Source organism: Cydia amplana, chromosome 16 (assembly GCF_948474715.1).
Source record: "Cydia amplana chromosome 16, ilCydAmpl1.1, whole genome shotgun sequence".
NCBI classification, from domain to species: domain Eukaryota; kingdom Metazoa; phylum Arthropoda; class Insecta; order Lepidoptera; family Tortricidae; genus Cydia; species Cydia amplana.
In genome coordinates, this window is record NC_086084.1 from 16,054,921 (window position 1) to 16,071,206 (window position 16,286).

At 37.0% G+C, this 16,286-nt stretch overlaps 1 protein-coding gene across 1 annotated transcript in view; it reads left to right on the plus strand.

Moving 5' to 3' along the window:
• Positions 1-1,353: 1,353 nt before the first annotated feature.
• The window catches only part of LOC134655053 (protein prickle), a 407,966-nt gene continuing 393,033 nt past the window's right edge, over positions 1,354-16,286 (plus strand). The window contains exon 1 of the mRNA XM_063510513.1: positions 1,354-2,075. Coding sequence (XP_063366583.1) covers positions 1,969-2,075 — 107 coding nt within the window. The 5' untranslated portion in view covers positions 1,354-1,968. The remainder of the gene's footprint in view (positions 2,076-16,286) is intronic.

The following is a 16,286-nucleotide window of genomic DNA, read 5'->3' on the forward strand; positions in this document are numbered from 1 at the left end:
TTCATTAACGCCAGTGGCTTGTTCTTGCTCGCCATAGAAAGTTACTAGTGTGATGAATCAAAGTCCTTGGTACAATCATTTACTTTTAATTTACTCCGACTAGTTACTTCTACGTACACTCTTAAACAATCTTAAGTTCACAAGCAGTAACCTTCGTGCTAAATTTAGTGTTACTCGTTCCAGCGCCGAGCGAGAATGAGCCTTCCACCCCATGGTACATTATATTTATACTCTTTTATCATTACAATCTGCGGGTAGGAGAGAAGGGTCATTTTCGCGACGACCGACAGATTAATTAACAAATATTCGGGTATACACAGATCATATTTTTAATCACTACCTACTGAATACCATTATTTTAACCTAACTCACACTAAATAATTATAATTTATTCTCGAAATCTTATGAAATATCACACTAGGAAATTAATTAGAAACGGCTTTCTTAATTATCCTTGTAAATTTATACAAGAGTTAGTTAACAGCTAAATAGGTTAGATCATGGAGTTACCAACAAAAGTCAGGGGCCTACCGCGAAAACCGAAATTCGCAAATTGCGGGGATCTTTTTCTTTTACTCTCATTAAGACGTAATTAGAGTGACGGAGAAAAATGCCCGCAATTTGCGAATTTCGGCTTTCGCGGTAGACCCCCTGATTTCCTTTTAACTTTACAATCTCAGCTTGTGTGGCGACACTTACCTTCCTGTAGGAATTAGAAAAACATAAAATGTTGTATAAAATACAATTATTTCTAATAATTATTGTTTTAAGTACTTTAAAAAATACCTAACTAACTAAGATAGCTAACCGTAAGGTATAACTACTAGTAACCAACTATAACTACTAGTTTTTTATTGGTAATATGTCCTAACAAAATATGGACCATGTTGTCTGAAATAATTTTTTATTTTATAGTCCAAAGCTCAAAAACTATGGTCCAAATTTAACTGTATTTTTTTCGTTCAGGTGTGTGTTTTGCTGTATTTTTTGTAGTTGTAAGGCAAGGTATGTTTATAAATGGAAGAAAAAAAATTGGAGTAAACCTAAAGGGACATTGGTTGATACTTAATTTCCTTTTGAACTTGTGGACCATAGTTGCAGTATTGGACTATAGTTGTGAGGTTTTACGGTACCTACTTTTAAGATGTTTCATAAACTTTAAGCATTTAGAATGTTAAAAGGTATAACTTCTTTTAAATGTCTTCTTTCATACGTCTTTTCGGAACTGTGCATCTAAAATATTTTCATAAGAGCCCAAATCCCAACAATATCTCTAACAATGTCACCTTTTTTTTGTTACAGGTGTCAACATCAACGCGACATACGACCAAATCAAAAATGTCACAACCAGCGGCAATTCTCAGTCAAATACAAGTCTTTTTAACTCCGCAGTGTAACGTTCTTAAAAATTTTGATTGTGCTCAAAGGTCAATCGAGGTCAAATCTGACGTTTCTTTTCGTTAACGTCAATTTTATTCGATGAGATTACAATTTGACTCGTAGGCGTGTACTTACATTCAACACTTATTTTACTTACATTCCAATTTGTATCGTAAAGATTTCCAAATAAGGTGCAGATTAATGTAACGGTTTTTAAAAAGCTCTTTGTTTACGTGTAGTGCCGTTGAAAATTTTAATGAGTTAAATTGATTGATATTTTGACGCGGTGTTGCCGCTTCGTTGTTAACAGTTTACAAATTACTTTATTGTTTAATAGAAAGCAGCCAAATATGAAGGTAGCCGTTAAAAACAATAACAAAGTAACAGTGAATGTGCGTGAAATATCAAAACAAAGAAAATAGTGTTCCAATTTTGAACTAAAAGCAATACAAAACAAGTGCTTACGTTCGAAAAAGAAAACAGTGTTCCAAATTCAAAACATCAGTGTTGGCGATTCGGAATTCGAATTGCAAATAGTGTTGTGCCGGTGTCGATAACGGGTACGATGTGAGGTAGTGAGGTGGGGTGATGAAACGCAGCAAGTCGTACACGTGGCTGTCGGGGCTGCTGAGGATGCGGCCCGAGGAGGATTGGGGGGCCCCGTGGGTGCGGGCTGAGGTGCTGCAGCAAGACAGGTTCGTGGTTTTTGCTTATTTTCCTTGTACTAGATGACGATAGACATAATAATTATATATATAGACAAATACTTAAATGCATAGACAACATCCAAACTCAGTAACATATATCTGAGATAAACATACAAATGTTAATATGTATCTTTATGTGTTATCCGTCGTGGCATCACCGAATGGGCCCTACAGAAGACCAGCGCTGGCTTTATCTAGCTATTGTGCTGAGTTGGGTCCATTTCGTGATGCATACTTATTGATTTCTTCTTTTCTTACTGTTGTTGTCGTACATGTTTTGTGATCCTCACGAATAAAAATCATTTGTGTTATCTTACTTTTTTTGTAGGCTTTTAATACATATAGAAAGACAGATGTTTCATTGGAAACGTAGTTTTTATAGGACACATATAATTGCATACAATTTCAATACGCAACGATTTCCCCACTTAAGTTATTGTTGCGAGCCCAAATTATCTATGACCCCATTGACTAACGGTAACGCCGCGGTCAATTCGACGATCGTGAAAGATGTAAAATTAAAGGTTCGGAAGACCATCGACTCATATCCATTGCCAATCAAATTTGAATCTTGTGACATACACATTAAAATTGCTATTAGAATAGTAACTTTGCTACAATAGATAATTATGTTACTGTGAGTACTGACACCGTCAGTTCGCTATGCATATATGTAATTTGATTGTACATTATGGTATCAACAAAACGTGAATGTTCGTATGACGGAGACATATTGAGGTACCTCAATGTACACCGTTTTCTAGTTAACCTTTATAAAATAGACGTGAAAAGGTTTTTTTAGAACAAAAAAATATTCTTATATTTATTTATGTCTAAATGAAGATGCTGTTAGGTATATTTCTTTTGAATTCTTTTGTCTACATTTTAAAATTATAAATTGCGTATATTTTAATTTTAGAAATCTGAAAGTAAAAGGGTGCAATTTAAAAATCTAAAAGATTTGTGCTTGTGCAGTATTAAACAGTAGAAAAATAATTTTGATCGCGAAAAATTTTGTTATAAAAGATTAGTAAGTAGGAACATTAGTATAAGTCTCTTTTCATGAGTCATTAGTGTAGTTGTAGTTTGATTTGTCACGTGTCATAAAATGGCTCTAAAGCGTCCCAAGTCGTGAACATCAATAGAATAGTGACAGACATTAGTGACGTTACTGTCCGATGACACGGTCAGAACGGCAATTTAGATCGACAATGTGTCGTGTCACGATTGTCAAATGGGCGCGTCACTAATTATATGACGCTAATGTTGTGGTTTAGATTATTGCACGTTATCAGGAGGAGTTAGGAAAACACTCCATGTACCTATATGAAAAAGTGTCCGTCAAAAGGCGTTAATTCAATTCAATTCAATTCAGATAGGTAATTAATTTCAGAAACATAATAATATACAGGGTGGATTTTTTTTTTGGGTCAGTGAGGGCAGCTACCAGATCCCGTGCTGCTACGAGAAAACGGTCTTAGAAGACCTTCCTTCGATTTCAAATTAATGAAGATTGGCTTTTACAGATTTTGGAAAAAACATACAGGGTGCGAGAAAAAGATCATTTTTGAGAAACTTTTTTTTCATGCCAATCGATCCCATTCCTATTGAGGATCAAAAGCTTGTATGGAAGCAAAAAAAAAGTTCCGGCTAGAAAAGCCACAAATCGAGGGAAACTTTTGCCATACAATTTGTATGAAAATGAAATCTTTTATTTTTCACATGCTATTTTTGTATGCCAATCGATTCCATTCCTATCCAGTATCAATAGTTTCCTAGGGGTCAACTTACGATAATGAACTAAAAAGCCACAAATTAATAAAAACTTTCTGCATACATTTACTATGGAGAAAATGTGAAACTTTATTCACAATTTTCTACCTCACCCATCAGTCCTACAGCAATGTTTTCATACAGTATTATGGTTCTTAAATGTAACAGGACTGATTGGCCAGATAGAAAACTATGAATGAAATTTCACGTTTTCTCCATAGTAAATGTATGGAAAAAGTTTTCTTTAATTTGTGGTTTTTTAGTACATTACCGTTAGTTGACCCCTAGGAAACTATTGATACTGGATAGGAATGGAATCGATTGGCATACAAAAATAGCATGTGAAAAATAAAAGTTTTCATTTTCATACAAATTGTATAGCAAAAGTTTCCCTCGATTTGTGGCTTTTCTAGCCGGAACTTTTTTTTTGCTTCCATACAAGCTTTTGATCCTCAATAGGAATGGGATCGATTGGCATCAAAAAAAAGTTTGTCAAAAATGACCTTTTTCTCGCACCCTGTATGTTTTTTCCACAATCTGTAAAAGCCAATCTTCATTAATTTGAAATCGAGGGAAGGTCTTCTAAGACCGTTTTCTCGTAGCAGCACGGGATCTGGTAGCTGTCCTCACTGACCCAAAAAGAAAATCCACCCGTATATCCATACTCCATAGTTAAATAGGTGTCGCCATAATAGCAAAAGGTCGCACCAAATAATACTAGAGTAGGACAGATAAGTAAAGAAGGAAAGCAAAACTTCTGCTTCTAAATGGTGCATTTAGGTATAATCAAATTATTATAAACAAAAGATAATTTTGTGTGCAAGTGAATTTGTTTTTTCAACAAATTTCTGTTTTAGACTATGTATGTCTGTTTTAGAGTTTCATTGTGATAACCCAAACATTACATGTATGCTAATGCATCACGTCGAAAGGCCCAATTACCACATGCATAATGCTATGCTATAATATGATGTAAGCAACGATAACGTTGTGGTGTGGGAACTCTTGCGCACAGCGTGGGAAGGTCATCTTTCATTGATATATATTTTAATGTTATAACTATTTTACTATCACTAAGTGGCTCTATGAGCTTGCGAACCTCCATGGCTTCGTCATTTTGTTTCTTCAAACAAAAACGTCACTTTTGACACTTGTTTGACACTGACATATCCAATCCATGTCGTTTCTATATCTAATATTTGACGTATCTTAAAGTTCGAATATGGCTGTTATAAGCAGACACGAAATATAGGGGGAAAATTTAACGACATAATCTAGGCAGTTCCTATACTCACATCGATAAACTCAATTATCGATGCTTCATAAACTTAGTGATCAGATCCGAGACGTAACATAACTTTAAAAACATCCTCAGAAAACTTACAATTCAATTGTTTAAAAATGTAACATAATGATCATGTCCATACTATGTACTGGTTTATCCACCGTCGCTTTATATTGCACCTTAACATCTTGGTATAAAGTCGAAAATCGTATAGGTATTTATTAAGCTCGTATGTTCCCGGTAATGAGCAAAAACACACCAATCGTTGACACATTTATGTGGTTATTTTGAACCTAACTACATGGAAATAAGGTCCACTAAATGTTCAGTAAAGCTGTCACTATGGGGCCGTCTGACTGGTCGCTGACAAGTCTTTTTGTATGTTTATTGCGCTTTATCAGATTCTAGTAAATAAAGAAGACTGACAGCCCCCATACAAGAGTAATCCTCAATGTTAGATGACGTAGAATGGAATTTTTTATAGTTTAGTTATTTGCGTATGAAAATTGCTATTTATATTTTCAAAACGTAGATTTAAAGTTTAAATAAAGCATTTATTTCAAAGAGGTTTAAAAATCTTAAAACTAGCTGGCGCTATTCAATAAGAATATATAGGTATCATGCCTAAATTATGCTTCAATTGTACTTTTGTCTCACATTTATAGACGGGTATATCGCGAAATTTATTTTATTACCTTTATTTACCTATTTATTTTATTTTGCTGGGACATCATCAGCTAGCCGCGACCACGACCAGTGAAACCTGCGTCGAAACACTCGAAAAGTCGGTAAATAAAGGTAATAAAATATTATCATGATACACCCGTCTATAAATGTGAATTAATATATTTATTCAAGACGCGAAAGTTTTAAATATTATATTGCACTTTTGTGTCTATAGGTAACAGCGGCCAAGAAAGTCGGATTTTAAGTTTAGAGGACATAAAACAGGTGACAGATTTTATACGTAAAAGCTAAAATTAAAAAAAATCGGTCAAGTGCGAGTCGGACTCGTGCACGGAGGGTTCCGCACCATCAACAAAAAATAGAGCAAAAAAACGTGTTTGTTGTATGGAAGCCCCCCTTAAATATTTATTTTATTTTATTTTTAGTATTTGTTGTTATAGCGGCAAAAGAGATACATCATTTGTGAAAATTTTAACTATCTAACTATCGCGGTTCATGAGATACAGCCTGGTGACAGACGGACGGACGGACAGCGAAGTCTTAGTAATAGGGTCCCGTTTTTTACCCTTTGGGTACGGAACCCTAATAAAGGCATTGGGGGACGTGATGTTGTATGGAGGTTGATCGTCTTGATTATTTACTAGTCTGTGCCTTTATTAAAATTTACTTGTTTGTGCGTAGCAGTTAAGTTTCTCTGAGCGATCAAATCTTGAATTATAATTTATATGTTAGTAGTTTCGCCCGCAACTTCGGCAGCTGTCTTAGTGAAAAAAAAAGTTACCTCGTTATAACACTTATACAGGGGCAAACATGTACCGAATGTTGATAAAATATCGACTCAAGTTTTATTGATATCGATATGAAGCCATTTCTAAATCATAATAAATGATGTGACTATTATTCTTCAAGTATAGGTACTATAATTAAGATTGTTAGTTCCTTTATTATCAATTCGCAATCCTCTTGACATTTGAAATTGTCTCTAGTAATTCTGCCAATAATTGAAATTACATCGAATAATTATTCAATTCATTTTACAAAGCGATTATTATAATTAAAAAGCACATAACAGTATTGTTTTAACATAAGTCATAATTTTATCGACATCGACATATAGTTATTTTCACTTGTCCTCGCACTTTTTAAACGTCAAACCAAATTGCACCCTTCAACCAGAATGATAACCTTAGATGAAATGTGTTGTAGTATGTGAAGAAGACACGGTTTCACTTCAATATAGAAGTCTTCGTTTATTAGAAGTTTAGAAGGTAATCTTCTATTACCTAAACTTATCTAAAGCCCTGGAACACGCACGGAACACGTTAACACCTAAGGGCCAATTGCACCATCCCACTAACCCGGGGTTAACCGGTTAAACCTGGAGTTACCATGGTTACCAGTAGCTACAAATTGACACCGGGTTAACGGTTTAACCGCTTAACCCCGGGTTAGTGGGATCGTGCAAGGGGCCCTAAGCTAAGTATGCCAGTAACTCAGCGACTGGTCGTGAGAGAAAGCCGTGTGAGATACTGATAGAAGGGCCTTAGAGCTGCGGCACACTGAATGCGATTAACAGTTAATATTCTAGCAATGAAAAAGGGGTCACTTTATATGAGAAATTTCTATGAAAAGGTCTCCCCATCTTCAGCGTATTGAATTGCTGATTTTCTTGGGAAAAAAAATATCATAGTATTCATAGCCAGATTGATCATGATGAAATAATTTTGTATTTAAACGATGTACACTCAATACTTTACTATTAGAGAAACGTATGTTATTTTATGAGTAGGTACTTAGTATAATAACAAAATTATGTAAATAATACAAATTAAAACTAAAATATTATACAAACAAATAAACTGAAAACTATTGTAGTTTTCAATCGCATGTATGCTCGCCCCTTAGCATTAGATCTGCAATTCTACGTTATCTGCGCTGTTAACACTGGATTAAACTAACGGGCGTGTAAATTCAACTGTAAGTTAGAGCTCTTGTTAATTAGGTCTTAGCTCTTTGGCTAGGTTTATCGAGAAACCTAACTTTATAGCTCATTAAGTGTGCACATTATACCGTATCTTCTAGGTGAAGTTAAATAGGAAAATGTTCGAAGATAGGAAGGAGGGATAAAAGATTCAATAGTGTTTTCACACCACCTATTCGGAAAAGAGCCTTTTCTTCCCTGCTAGGAGGGATCAAAGCGGCACTTTTCCTCCCTGCTAGGAGGGATCAAAGTAACACTTTTCTGTTCTAGCACACTATTTTTACATTATTTTGCACTTTATTTTTTTAGCTTAAATAATCTGTTTAAGTGTCAGATTGTGTCAACACTAAGATTATTTATATTCATAGTTGATGTGAAAAGCAGTGGGTATGTGTCACACGGTATCAAAATTATTTCCTCTTGGGCGTTAACACTTGAATCCCTCATTACCCTCAGGATTCGATGTACCTACGCCCTTGACGAAAATATATCATTAATTGATCCCTTAGTAACACAAACTATTATTTCTTTTCACCACACCAGGTCATAAAGGCTCTCTTTGTACTTCAAAAACCGATAAGAAATTTGCGTGCTGAAAATTGAGTTGTGTGATCATGTTGGTTAATAGAAAACAAAACAAAACAAAGATAAATAAATAGTATAAAACAAAGTCGCTTCCCGCTGTCTGTCTGTCGCTAAGTATGCTTAGATCTTTAAAACTACGCAACGGATTTTGATGCGGTTTTTTTTAATAGACAGAGTGATTCAAGAAGAAGATTTATGTATAATTTTGAAACCCGTGCGAAGCTGGGGCGGGTCGCTGGTAATTATTATAGAGCTTTTCAAATCATCATGATTTTTCTTTGAGTACCTATTTTATATTATAATCAAAACCTTTGATACATACGTCGCTCTTCTCACAGCGGCTGACAGTCTCAATGTGTGAACCGCCTTAGTACCTGCAGCCTGCAATCTTCTAATGCAGCAATACTGTAATGGCACATTGCAGGCTTCTTAGTTTCTGTGGCTTATTGGGAACCCCTGGGTAATAAGGCTTTGAAGGTAAGATGTCTTGGCATGTACGGAAATGTAAGACGCAAGATATCTAAGGTAGGTATATAATGAGAAAAAGGTTTGAAGACATTTTAATTAGTATCCATTGGACTATAATTTGGGCCCGTGTCATATTAATTGGACTATGATGTGGAGGTCCAATGATGAACCTATAGATTATCACTTTTCCAGTACATTTCCAACGATATACCTATAGGCACATAAATATGTAGATGTTAGAAAAATGTATTGCTTTGTTATTATTCTGCTAACAAACTGCTAAATCAACAGGATAATGAAAAAAAAAAATAAGGCTTCAAAACAATGTTTACTATCTGAATTAAAGTTAGCCTTTGGATGAAAGTAACCCGCGCGTATCGTTTTCAACTTTCTACGTAATATCAATTTTCTGATATAACAAAGCAAATATATCTTTGTCAGTGATAACTATCTCTTCGAACGTTTCTTGTACTTCGGTTGCTGTTACACGGTCTTTCTCTATGACGTTTTTAATCATGATCTATATGATAGATTGATAATAATATCTTTACACGCATCTGTACTCCGCTCGCTGGGCTATAACCGCCAATATCGAAATGTGCAAATTGCGAGCATCTTGCTCTGTCACACTTATTACGCCTTCACTGGAATAAAAGAGAAAGATCCCCACAATTTTCGGTTTTCGCTGTAGGCCCTCTCAACTTACGGCACCATAAGAAAGTTTTTAACCCAAAAAGGCAAGCACTCGTTGAGCTTAAATAAAACGGGTCATGTCACTCAAAATTATCTAAACGCCTCAAATCGCCTGACTGCACATCCCGAAAGCAAAGAAAGTCGTTACCCAACTTCCGGCGGCTATCAGTTAAAGGCCGAGCCACACCGGCTGCGTGTGCAGCACGCTGCGTGGCGTGCGCTGCGTGACGTGCGCAGCACCCCTGTCACACCGGGTGACGCGCACGTCACGCAGCGCACGCCACGCAGTGTGCTGCACACGCCACGCAGGTGCACGCTGCAGCTCAGTCATGCGTGCAGTAAAATAAAATACTCCTGCGACAGTACCTACATCATGTGACTCCCGTTGCAAATGGAAGCAGCTCACCTAATGCCGCCATTGCAATTATTACACATATAACATGCCTGGTTTACCTAACATCGATTTGTTCCCACAGGCCAAATTATTTATATAAGACGTATTTTTTTGTAATCTTTGTGCTATGTTGTAAATATACATTCGTATTGACGAAAAATTTTAATTAGTTTTTCTTTTATCACTGAATCCATATTAAAAACCAGCACGCGCACCGTCCGAGTTGTAAATAAATACAAGCGAGCTGCGCGTGTACACGCACAGCACCTATGCAGCACCGAGCTGTGCGTGTCCGAACCTGCTCGGTTCGCCCTCTCATAGGGATCGCAGTTAAACACAACGTCATCACTGCACGCAACGAAGCGATGTTGCCGCTCCGCTGCGTGGACGCGTGCACGCAGTACGCAGCCGGTTTGTCTCGTCGGAGCTGCGTTGCGTGCAAGTCACGCGTACGCGCACGTCACGCACACGTCACGCAAGCGGTGTGTCCTCTCTTATGTGTTTTCGTATTCTACAACGCAGCGGGACGCGTACGTGTACGTGCACGTCACGCACACGCATCCGGTGTGGCTTGGCCTTAAATGTGAACCGACTCTTAAACTTAACTGTGGGAATGCTCATATAAATGTCAAATAAAATAAAGGCTGAACTGTCAAACATGTGCATTGGAAATGCAATCGTATAATGATAGAGTTACGGTTGAAAATTAATTGTGGTAGGGCAAGGAATTTGTCGTTGCATTACTGTGAGCAGGGTTTAAGGAAATATGGTTAATTAAGCTGATAACACCCCGTTGCCTTTTTGTACTGATTTTTTAGGGTTCCGTACCCAAAGGGTAAAAACGGGACCCTATTACTAAGACTCCGCTGTCCGTCCGTCCGTCCGTCCGTCCATCCGTCCGTCCGTCCGTCTGTCACCAGGCTGTATCTCACGAACCGTGATAGCTAGACAGTTGAAATTTTCACAGATGATGTATTTCTGTAGCCGCTATAACAACAAATACTGAAAACAGAATAAAATAAAGATTTAAGTGGGGCTCCCATACAACAAACGTGATTTTTGACCGAAGTTAAGCAACGTCGGGCGGGGTCAGTACTTGGATGGGTGACCGTTTTTTTGCTCGTTTTACACTATTTTTTGTTGATGGTGCGGAACCCTCCGTGCGCGAGTCCGACTCGCATTTGGCCGGTTTTTTAATGATTTGAACGCTTATACAGACCCGTCGTTATCAGTTATATTTTAGTTGTCATTTTATAATTATTAAAAAGGATCACTCACGGTTAAAAAAATGAGAATAGACATGTGTCGCCTACTACCGATTGATACCGATCAGCACTGCGCAGAATTTTCGGCTTAAGTGCCACCCCACATTAGCATCTTTTGAAAGTCGGCGTCTTGTCAGCGCTATGAAAAATGACGTCGCTGCGCAGATGCGCCGACATTGCGTCGACGTTGCGTCGAGCAGCGGCCATAGAATTGACTAGACGCCGACGCTCGGGAGACGCTAGTGTGAGGTAGCCCTGTGGGTAGCCCTACACGGTGGAATGGTCTGCGAACCCGTGGCGTCCCCCAATAACGGTAACGCGGGCAACGCCGCAGGGGATGTTAGTGGGTATTCTCTTCCCCTCCCTCTGCCAAGTTACGGGAGTAGCGAGTCCCACATACCAATACCCCCCCCCAATGGGCTTCCCCAGTCCGGGGGTGAGATGCCTAAATGGGTTAGCCCTAAGCACGTGAGTGACCCGTTAAAATGTTCCTAGTGTTCCTACTATGTTTTTGTCATAGAAATGTTTGAATCGCATCTTGCCGTATCGTCGACGTCGTCGTCCTCATCGATTATATAATCTGTGCTTAGGGTGGTATTCCACCTGTCCAATTTCTTTGTCCAATGTGTGTTTTGTCTCAAATTTTGCTTTATGAGAGAACAAGATGTAATGACATTGGATAAAGATATTGGACAGATGGAATACCACCCTTAGCTATTACTTAAGTTTGTAATCTTTGATTTCGTATGAAAGACGTCACAAAGTCCAGCGGCACCACAGGGATTTTCATCTGTTTTTTGAAGTGAAAACTTCTTTAGCGGCGCTGTGCACTTTTTGTGATGGGGAAAAATATTAAATTCGCGAGAGCGTAAAACGTAAGATGTCATTGAGTTTTCACTTCTGCCGGCACTCCCGGAGTGCAACCCGTTACCGATATGGAATAAATGCCAATGCTCATAAGAATACTTTTAATTAGTTAACTAAGGTTTATGACAGATCATAATAAAAACTCGTTAATTTAAATTAAGGGCGCCATTAAACAGACAATCAATTATTAACGCAATATAAACTGAACCGCAAATGGAAAGCATTCTTACAATCACTTTGTGCTATAAAATAAATGTATAGTACCAAGGAATCATAAATAACTAAATAGTGGGTTTGAGACCCATTCTTGAAAGCTTGTTATAGTAGTAATTGCTTTAACTTTTTTAGAAAAAGGCAGCAAATTTAAAAAAATGTAGGCGCTTGTGTTTCCATAGAAAATTGAATATCTCGCCCTTTTCTACTGACAAAATGGGTTTGCCAGAGTATAAAACTATTTCTATAACATGACTAATATGTACCTACTTATATTTATTAGAACTTTTTTTGTCATCCGCCTATATCATTAATTTTGACATAAGCATAAACATATTAGATATTCAATGACATGCATTAGAAACAAGATATTGTATGCCAACTGGCTACGACGCGCTTTATGTCACATAATGATAATTTCTAATATTTACTTTCATACAATAAATTATTTGTATAAATATTTGGTAAGAAATGTGGTTCACCGTTCAATATGGTTTCCCACGAGTCCCACGACGCAGGTGCAAGTTAAGCTATTTCACGCTCCGAAGATCAGACCGAGGAAATTAGCTAAGATACTGGGTAGACAAGAGTTAGGGCCGATACAGACGGACTGCAACTCGACTGCAATTTATATGGGAACTACACGTCGGCTGCACGCCAACTGCAACGTCGGAGTGCAGTCCATACAAATTGCAGTCGGGTTGCAGTCCGTATGTACCGGCCCTTATGAATGAGAAGAATGTATAATAATATGTTGCAAATCTGTATTTATATATTTCGGGGATCTCGGAAACGGTTCTAACGATCGATATCGATAAAATTTGCTAAATGGGGTTTTTGGGGGCGAAAAATCGATCTAGCTAGGTTTTATCTCTGGGAATGCGCGTTTTTGAGTTTTTATATGTTTTCCGAGCAAAGCTCGGTCTCCCAGATATATTGTTAAGTAAATTTGTATATCCCTACAAAACCAGTGTAATGATTTACGGTTAGCAAGGGTCAGTTGTCTGTCTGTTTGATAGGTATAGGTTTATCGGCCCGATTCTAATTTAATAAACGTCAAAAATTAGATCTTGATACGTCACTTTTGACAGTGACAGATCCGATCCATATCGTATCGAGATCTAACTTATGACGTTTATTAAAATTAGAATCAGGCGGCTATGATATTAATGTATATATTCTAATAAGTATAGTATGTAAACTGAAATAGATAACATAAAAGATAAAGTGACCAAGTTCACCGGTGGCCGAGGCGGGAATCGATTATGTCACGATATAAAAAATATTTCATTAAATAATTTGATTTCTTCCCTAGTTATAAGTATAGGGTAATTCGCCAGTAACTGGCAACCGGCCAATAACTGGCCACCCTAAACTAAAAATGAATTCTATTCACCTATAAACAGAATTCGTTTTAGTATAAGGTTTCAATAACATGGCCAGCCTTCAATAACTGGCGGCCGCCTTATACTATAATGATTTCTGGTTATAGGTGAATAGAATTCATATTTAGTTTAGAGCGGCCAGTTACTGGCGAAATAACCTATAAGTACCTAGTTTGCTTTTTTTAATCCATCCAATATAATTTTCCCTGTTTAGTCCTAATATGGTCGGATGGAAAAGAATGCCATTTGGCATTAAATCCATAGTAACGTACGTCTAAATTATTAATTTAATAAGTACCTACAGCAAATTATTTACAAAAACAACCCTTTCTTTGCCCGGTGCAAAGGCGCCCATGATGCTACAATATTTTGTTGTGACATAACCTCAAAACTAAAGTACAATACAATACAATACTCTTTATTGCACACCTCACATACACGTAGTTTACAATAAATGTACAATAACATAAAGAAAGACAATAGAGGTAACAACAGGCGGTCTTATCGCTTAAGAGCGATCTCTTCCAGACAACCTTTGGGTAAATAATAATATTCAATCAATAGAATAATGAAATCCCATTCGTCCGTTCCCACAGTCCACAGCCACCGCAATGAGTTGCGGTCAAACGGAATAATGGGAAATTCTTATTCTTATTTGTGGGTTAGTTTTTGTCATTAGAGTGACAATACCATTACTATCATCATCATCTTCTCAATGTATATAAACCTCACTAATACACATTTAGGTGGCGCAAAAATACCTTGACAAACATTTATACTATCTATGGCATATTGTTGATATAGCTGGTCAACCAAATCTTGTCAGTAAATAGGAACCAAAAAAACTATACTCATCCTTTTCTTTTGGGTAAGACAAAGTACTAGTGTAAGACAAAGATAGTATGAATCTCTCTGTCTATGTTTGAAATGGAACAGTCCTGTGACACACTATAATTGTGTACCTATCAAAGGTAAAGGAATTCTTTTTTTTCCGTTTAGCCAAAGACTAAAGAGAATTAAGCTTACTTAGACAATTGTCTTTGGTTTAGCTGTCAACGGCATCAAGTTAAATTCACTAGATTCGTATGATATTCTAACCAGGGATGTTGCGAACATCCGCATCCGCATCCGCAACCGCGGAACTTCCGCATTATTTTCAACATCCGCATCTGCATCCGCATCCGCATAAAATCGATGCGGAGCTTATGCGGATGCGGATGTCGAACAAGTCGGTACAGGAACGTCTTAGCGGCGGCGAAGTGCTAGGTAATTTCGTCATTACCTATAACGAAATCGTCTAGATCCAGAAAAGTCGTAGTCCCTGGCGCACACGACAAAAAAGTGCGATTTACGGCAAATGATGATGATGGAATTTCCTTTTGCAGAGTTGCTCCTTTTGACTTACAGATTGATTTAGGAAGGGGAGCCAATCGAATTTTTGATGCAAAATTTTGACTTCAGGGACGGTGCCCCCCGAAATTTGTAAAAAATAAAGTTTTGCTATTTGGTCAAGTTTGGTATCATTTTCGTGTAACTCAAGGACGCTAAATTCATTTCTGATATTTAATTTATATGGTTTTTATATAAAAAATTTGACAAAAATAAAAAATAAAAATTTGCTATTTTATTTTTTTCCGAATAAATGCCAAAATTTTTCTTATTTTAATACATGCACAAAAAATAAAAATTTCATGAAATAGCACTACTATTCCTCGTTATAAAAAATATACACAATATATTTATTTCTAAAAAATGTGAAGAAAAAAAATAAAATGTAGACCTACTTTCGACCACAAGCTCACCGAATAGTATACAACGATGTGTGTTACAGCTATTAGAGTTACGGCGTTTGATGATGATGAGATAACTTTTAGCATAATGAGTCCTTAGAACCCTTAGATCATTTTAGGAAGGAGAGCCACCTTGATTTTTGGTGGGGTATGGATGAAAGGGTGGGGTATGATTTGTCCCATACAATCATAAAGTTATGAAAGCACCTGTTTAGGTTTCTGCATTAAGTTTGGTGGTTAAATAAAAAAATACTAAAAATGTAATATTTTGAAAATTGAAATTGAAATTGAATATTTGACGTCTTCTAAGTACCTAATCTTGACATCCGCATCCGCATCCGCATCCGCGGATGTGAGCCTTTAAATAACCGCATCCGCATCCGCATCCGCGGATGTCAAAAAATCTGCATCCGCAACATCCCTGATTCTAACATCTGCTAGTGTGGCTAGTATTTTAGCTAACGTCTAAGTAAAAACTAGTCTATCTGCTATTATTACTTAGTCCTAACAGGTCCTATCAAAATCTAGACCCCGCAAGGCCGTCCACTCCCGCGACATAGCTTTTCGTTGACTATTATTATTTTCTTCTTTATTTATTTTGTGTCTTAAGTTAGGGTTTTTATAATATGAATATAAAAGTAAAATATAAAAACACTTACAAAACAATAAAAAATACATATAAACACATTATAAAAAACCTAACCTAGGGTGCCGCCGGCATTATTATTATTATTAATTGTAACTATTGCTTACTGTTAATTTAATTTGAAATAGGTTTGACTACAATTTCCGAACGGCGATTTCCGATCTCTG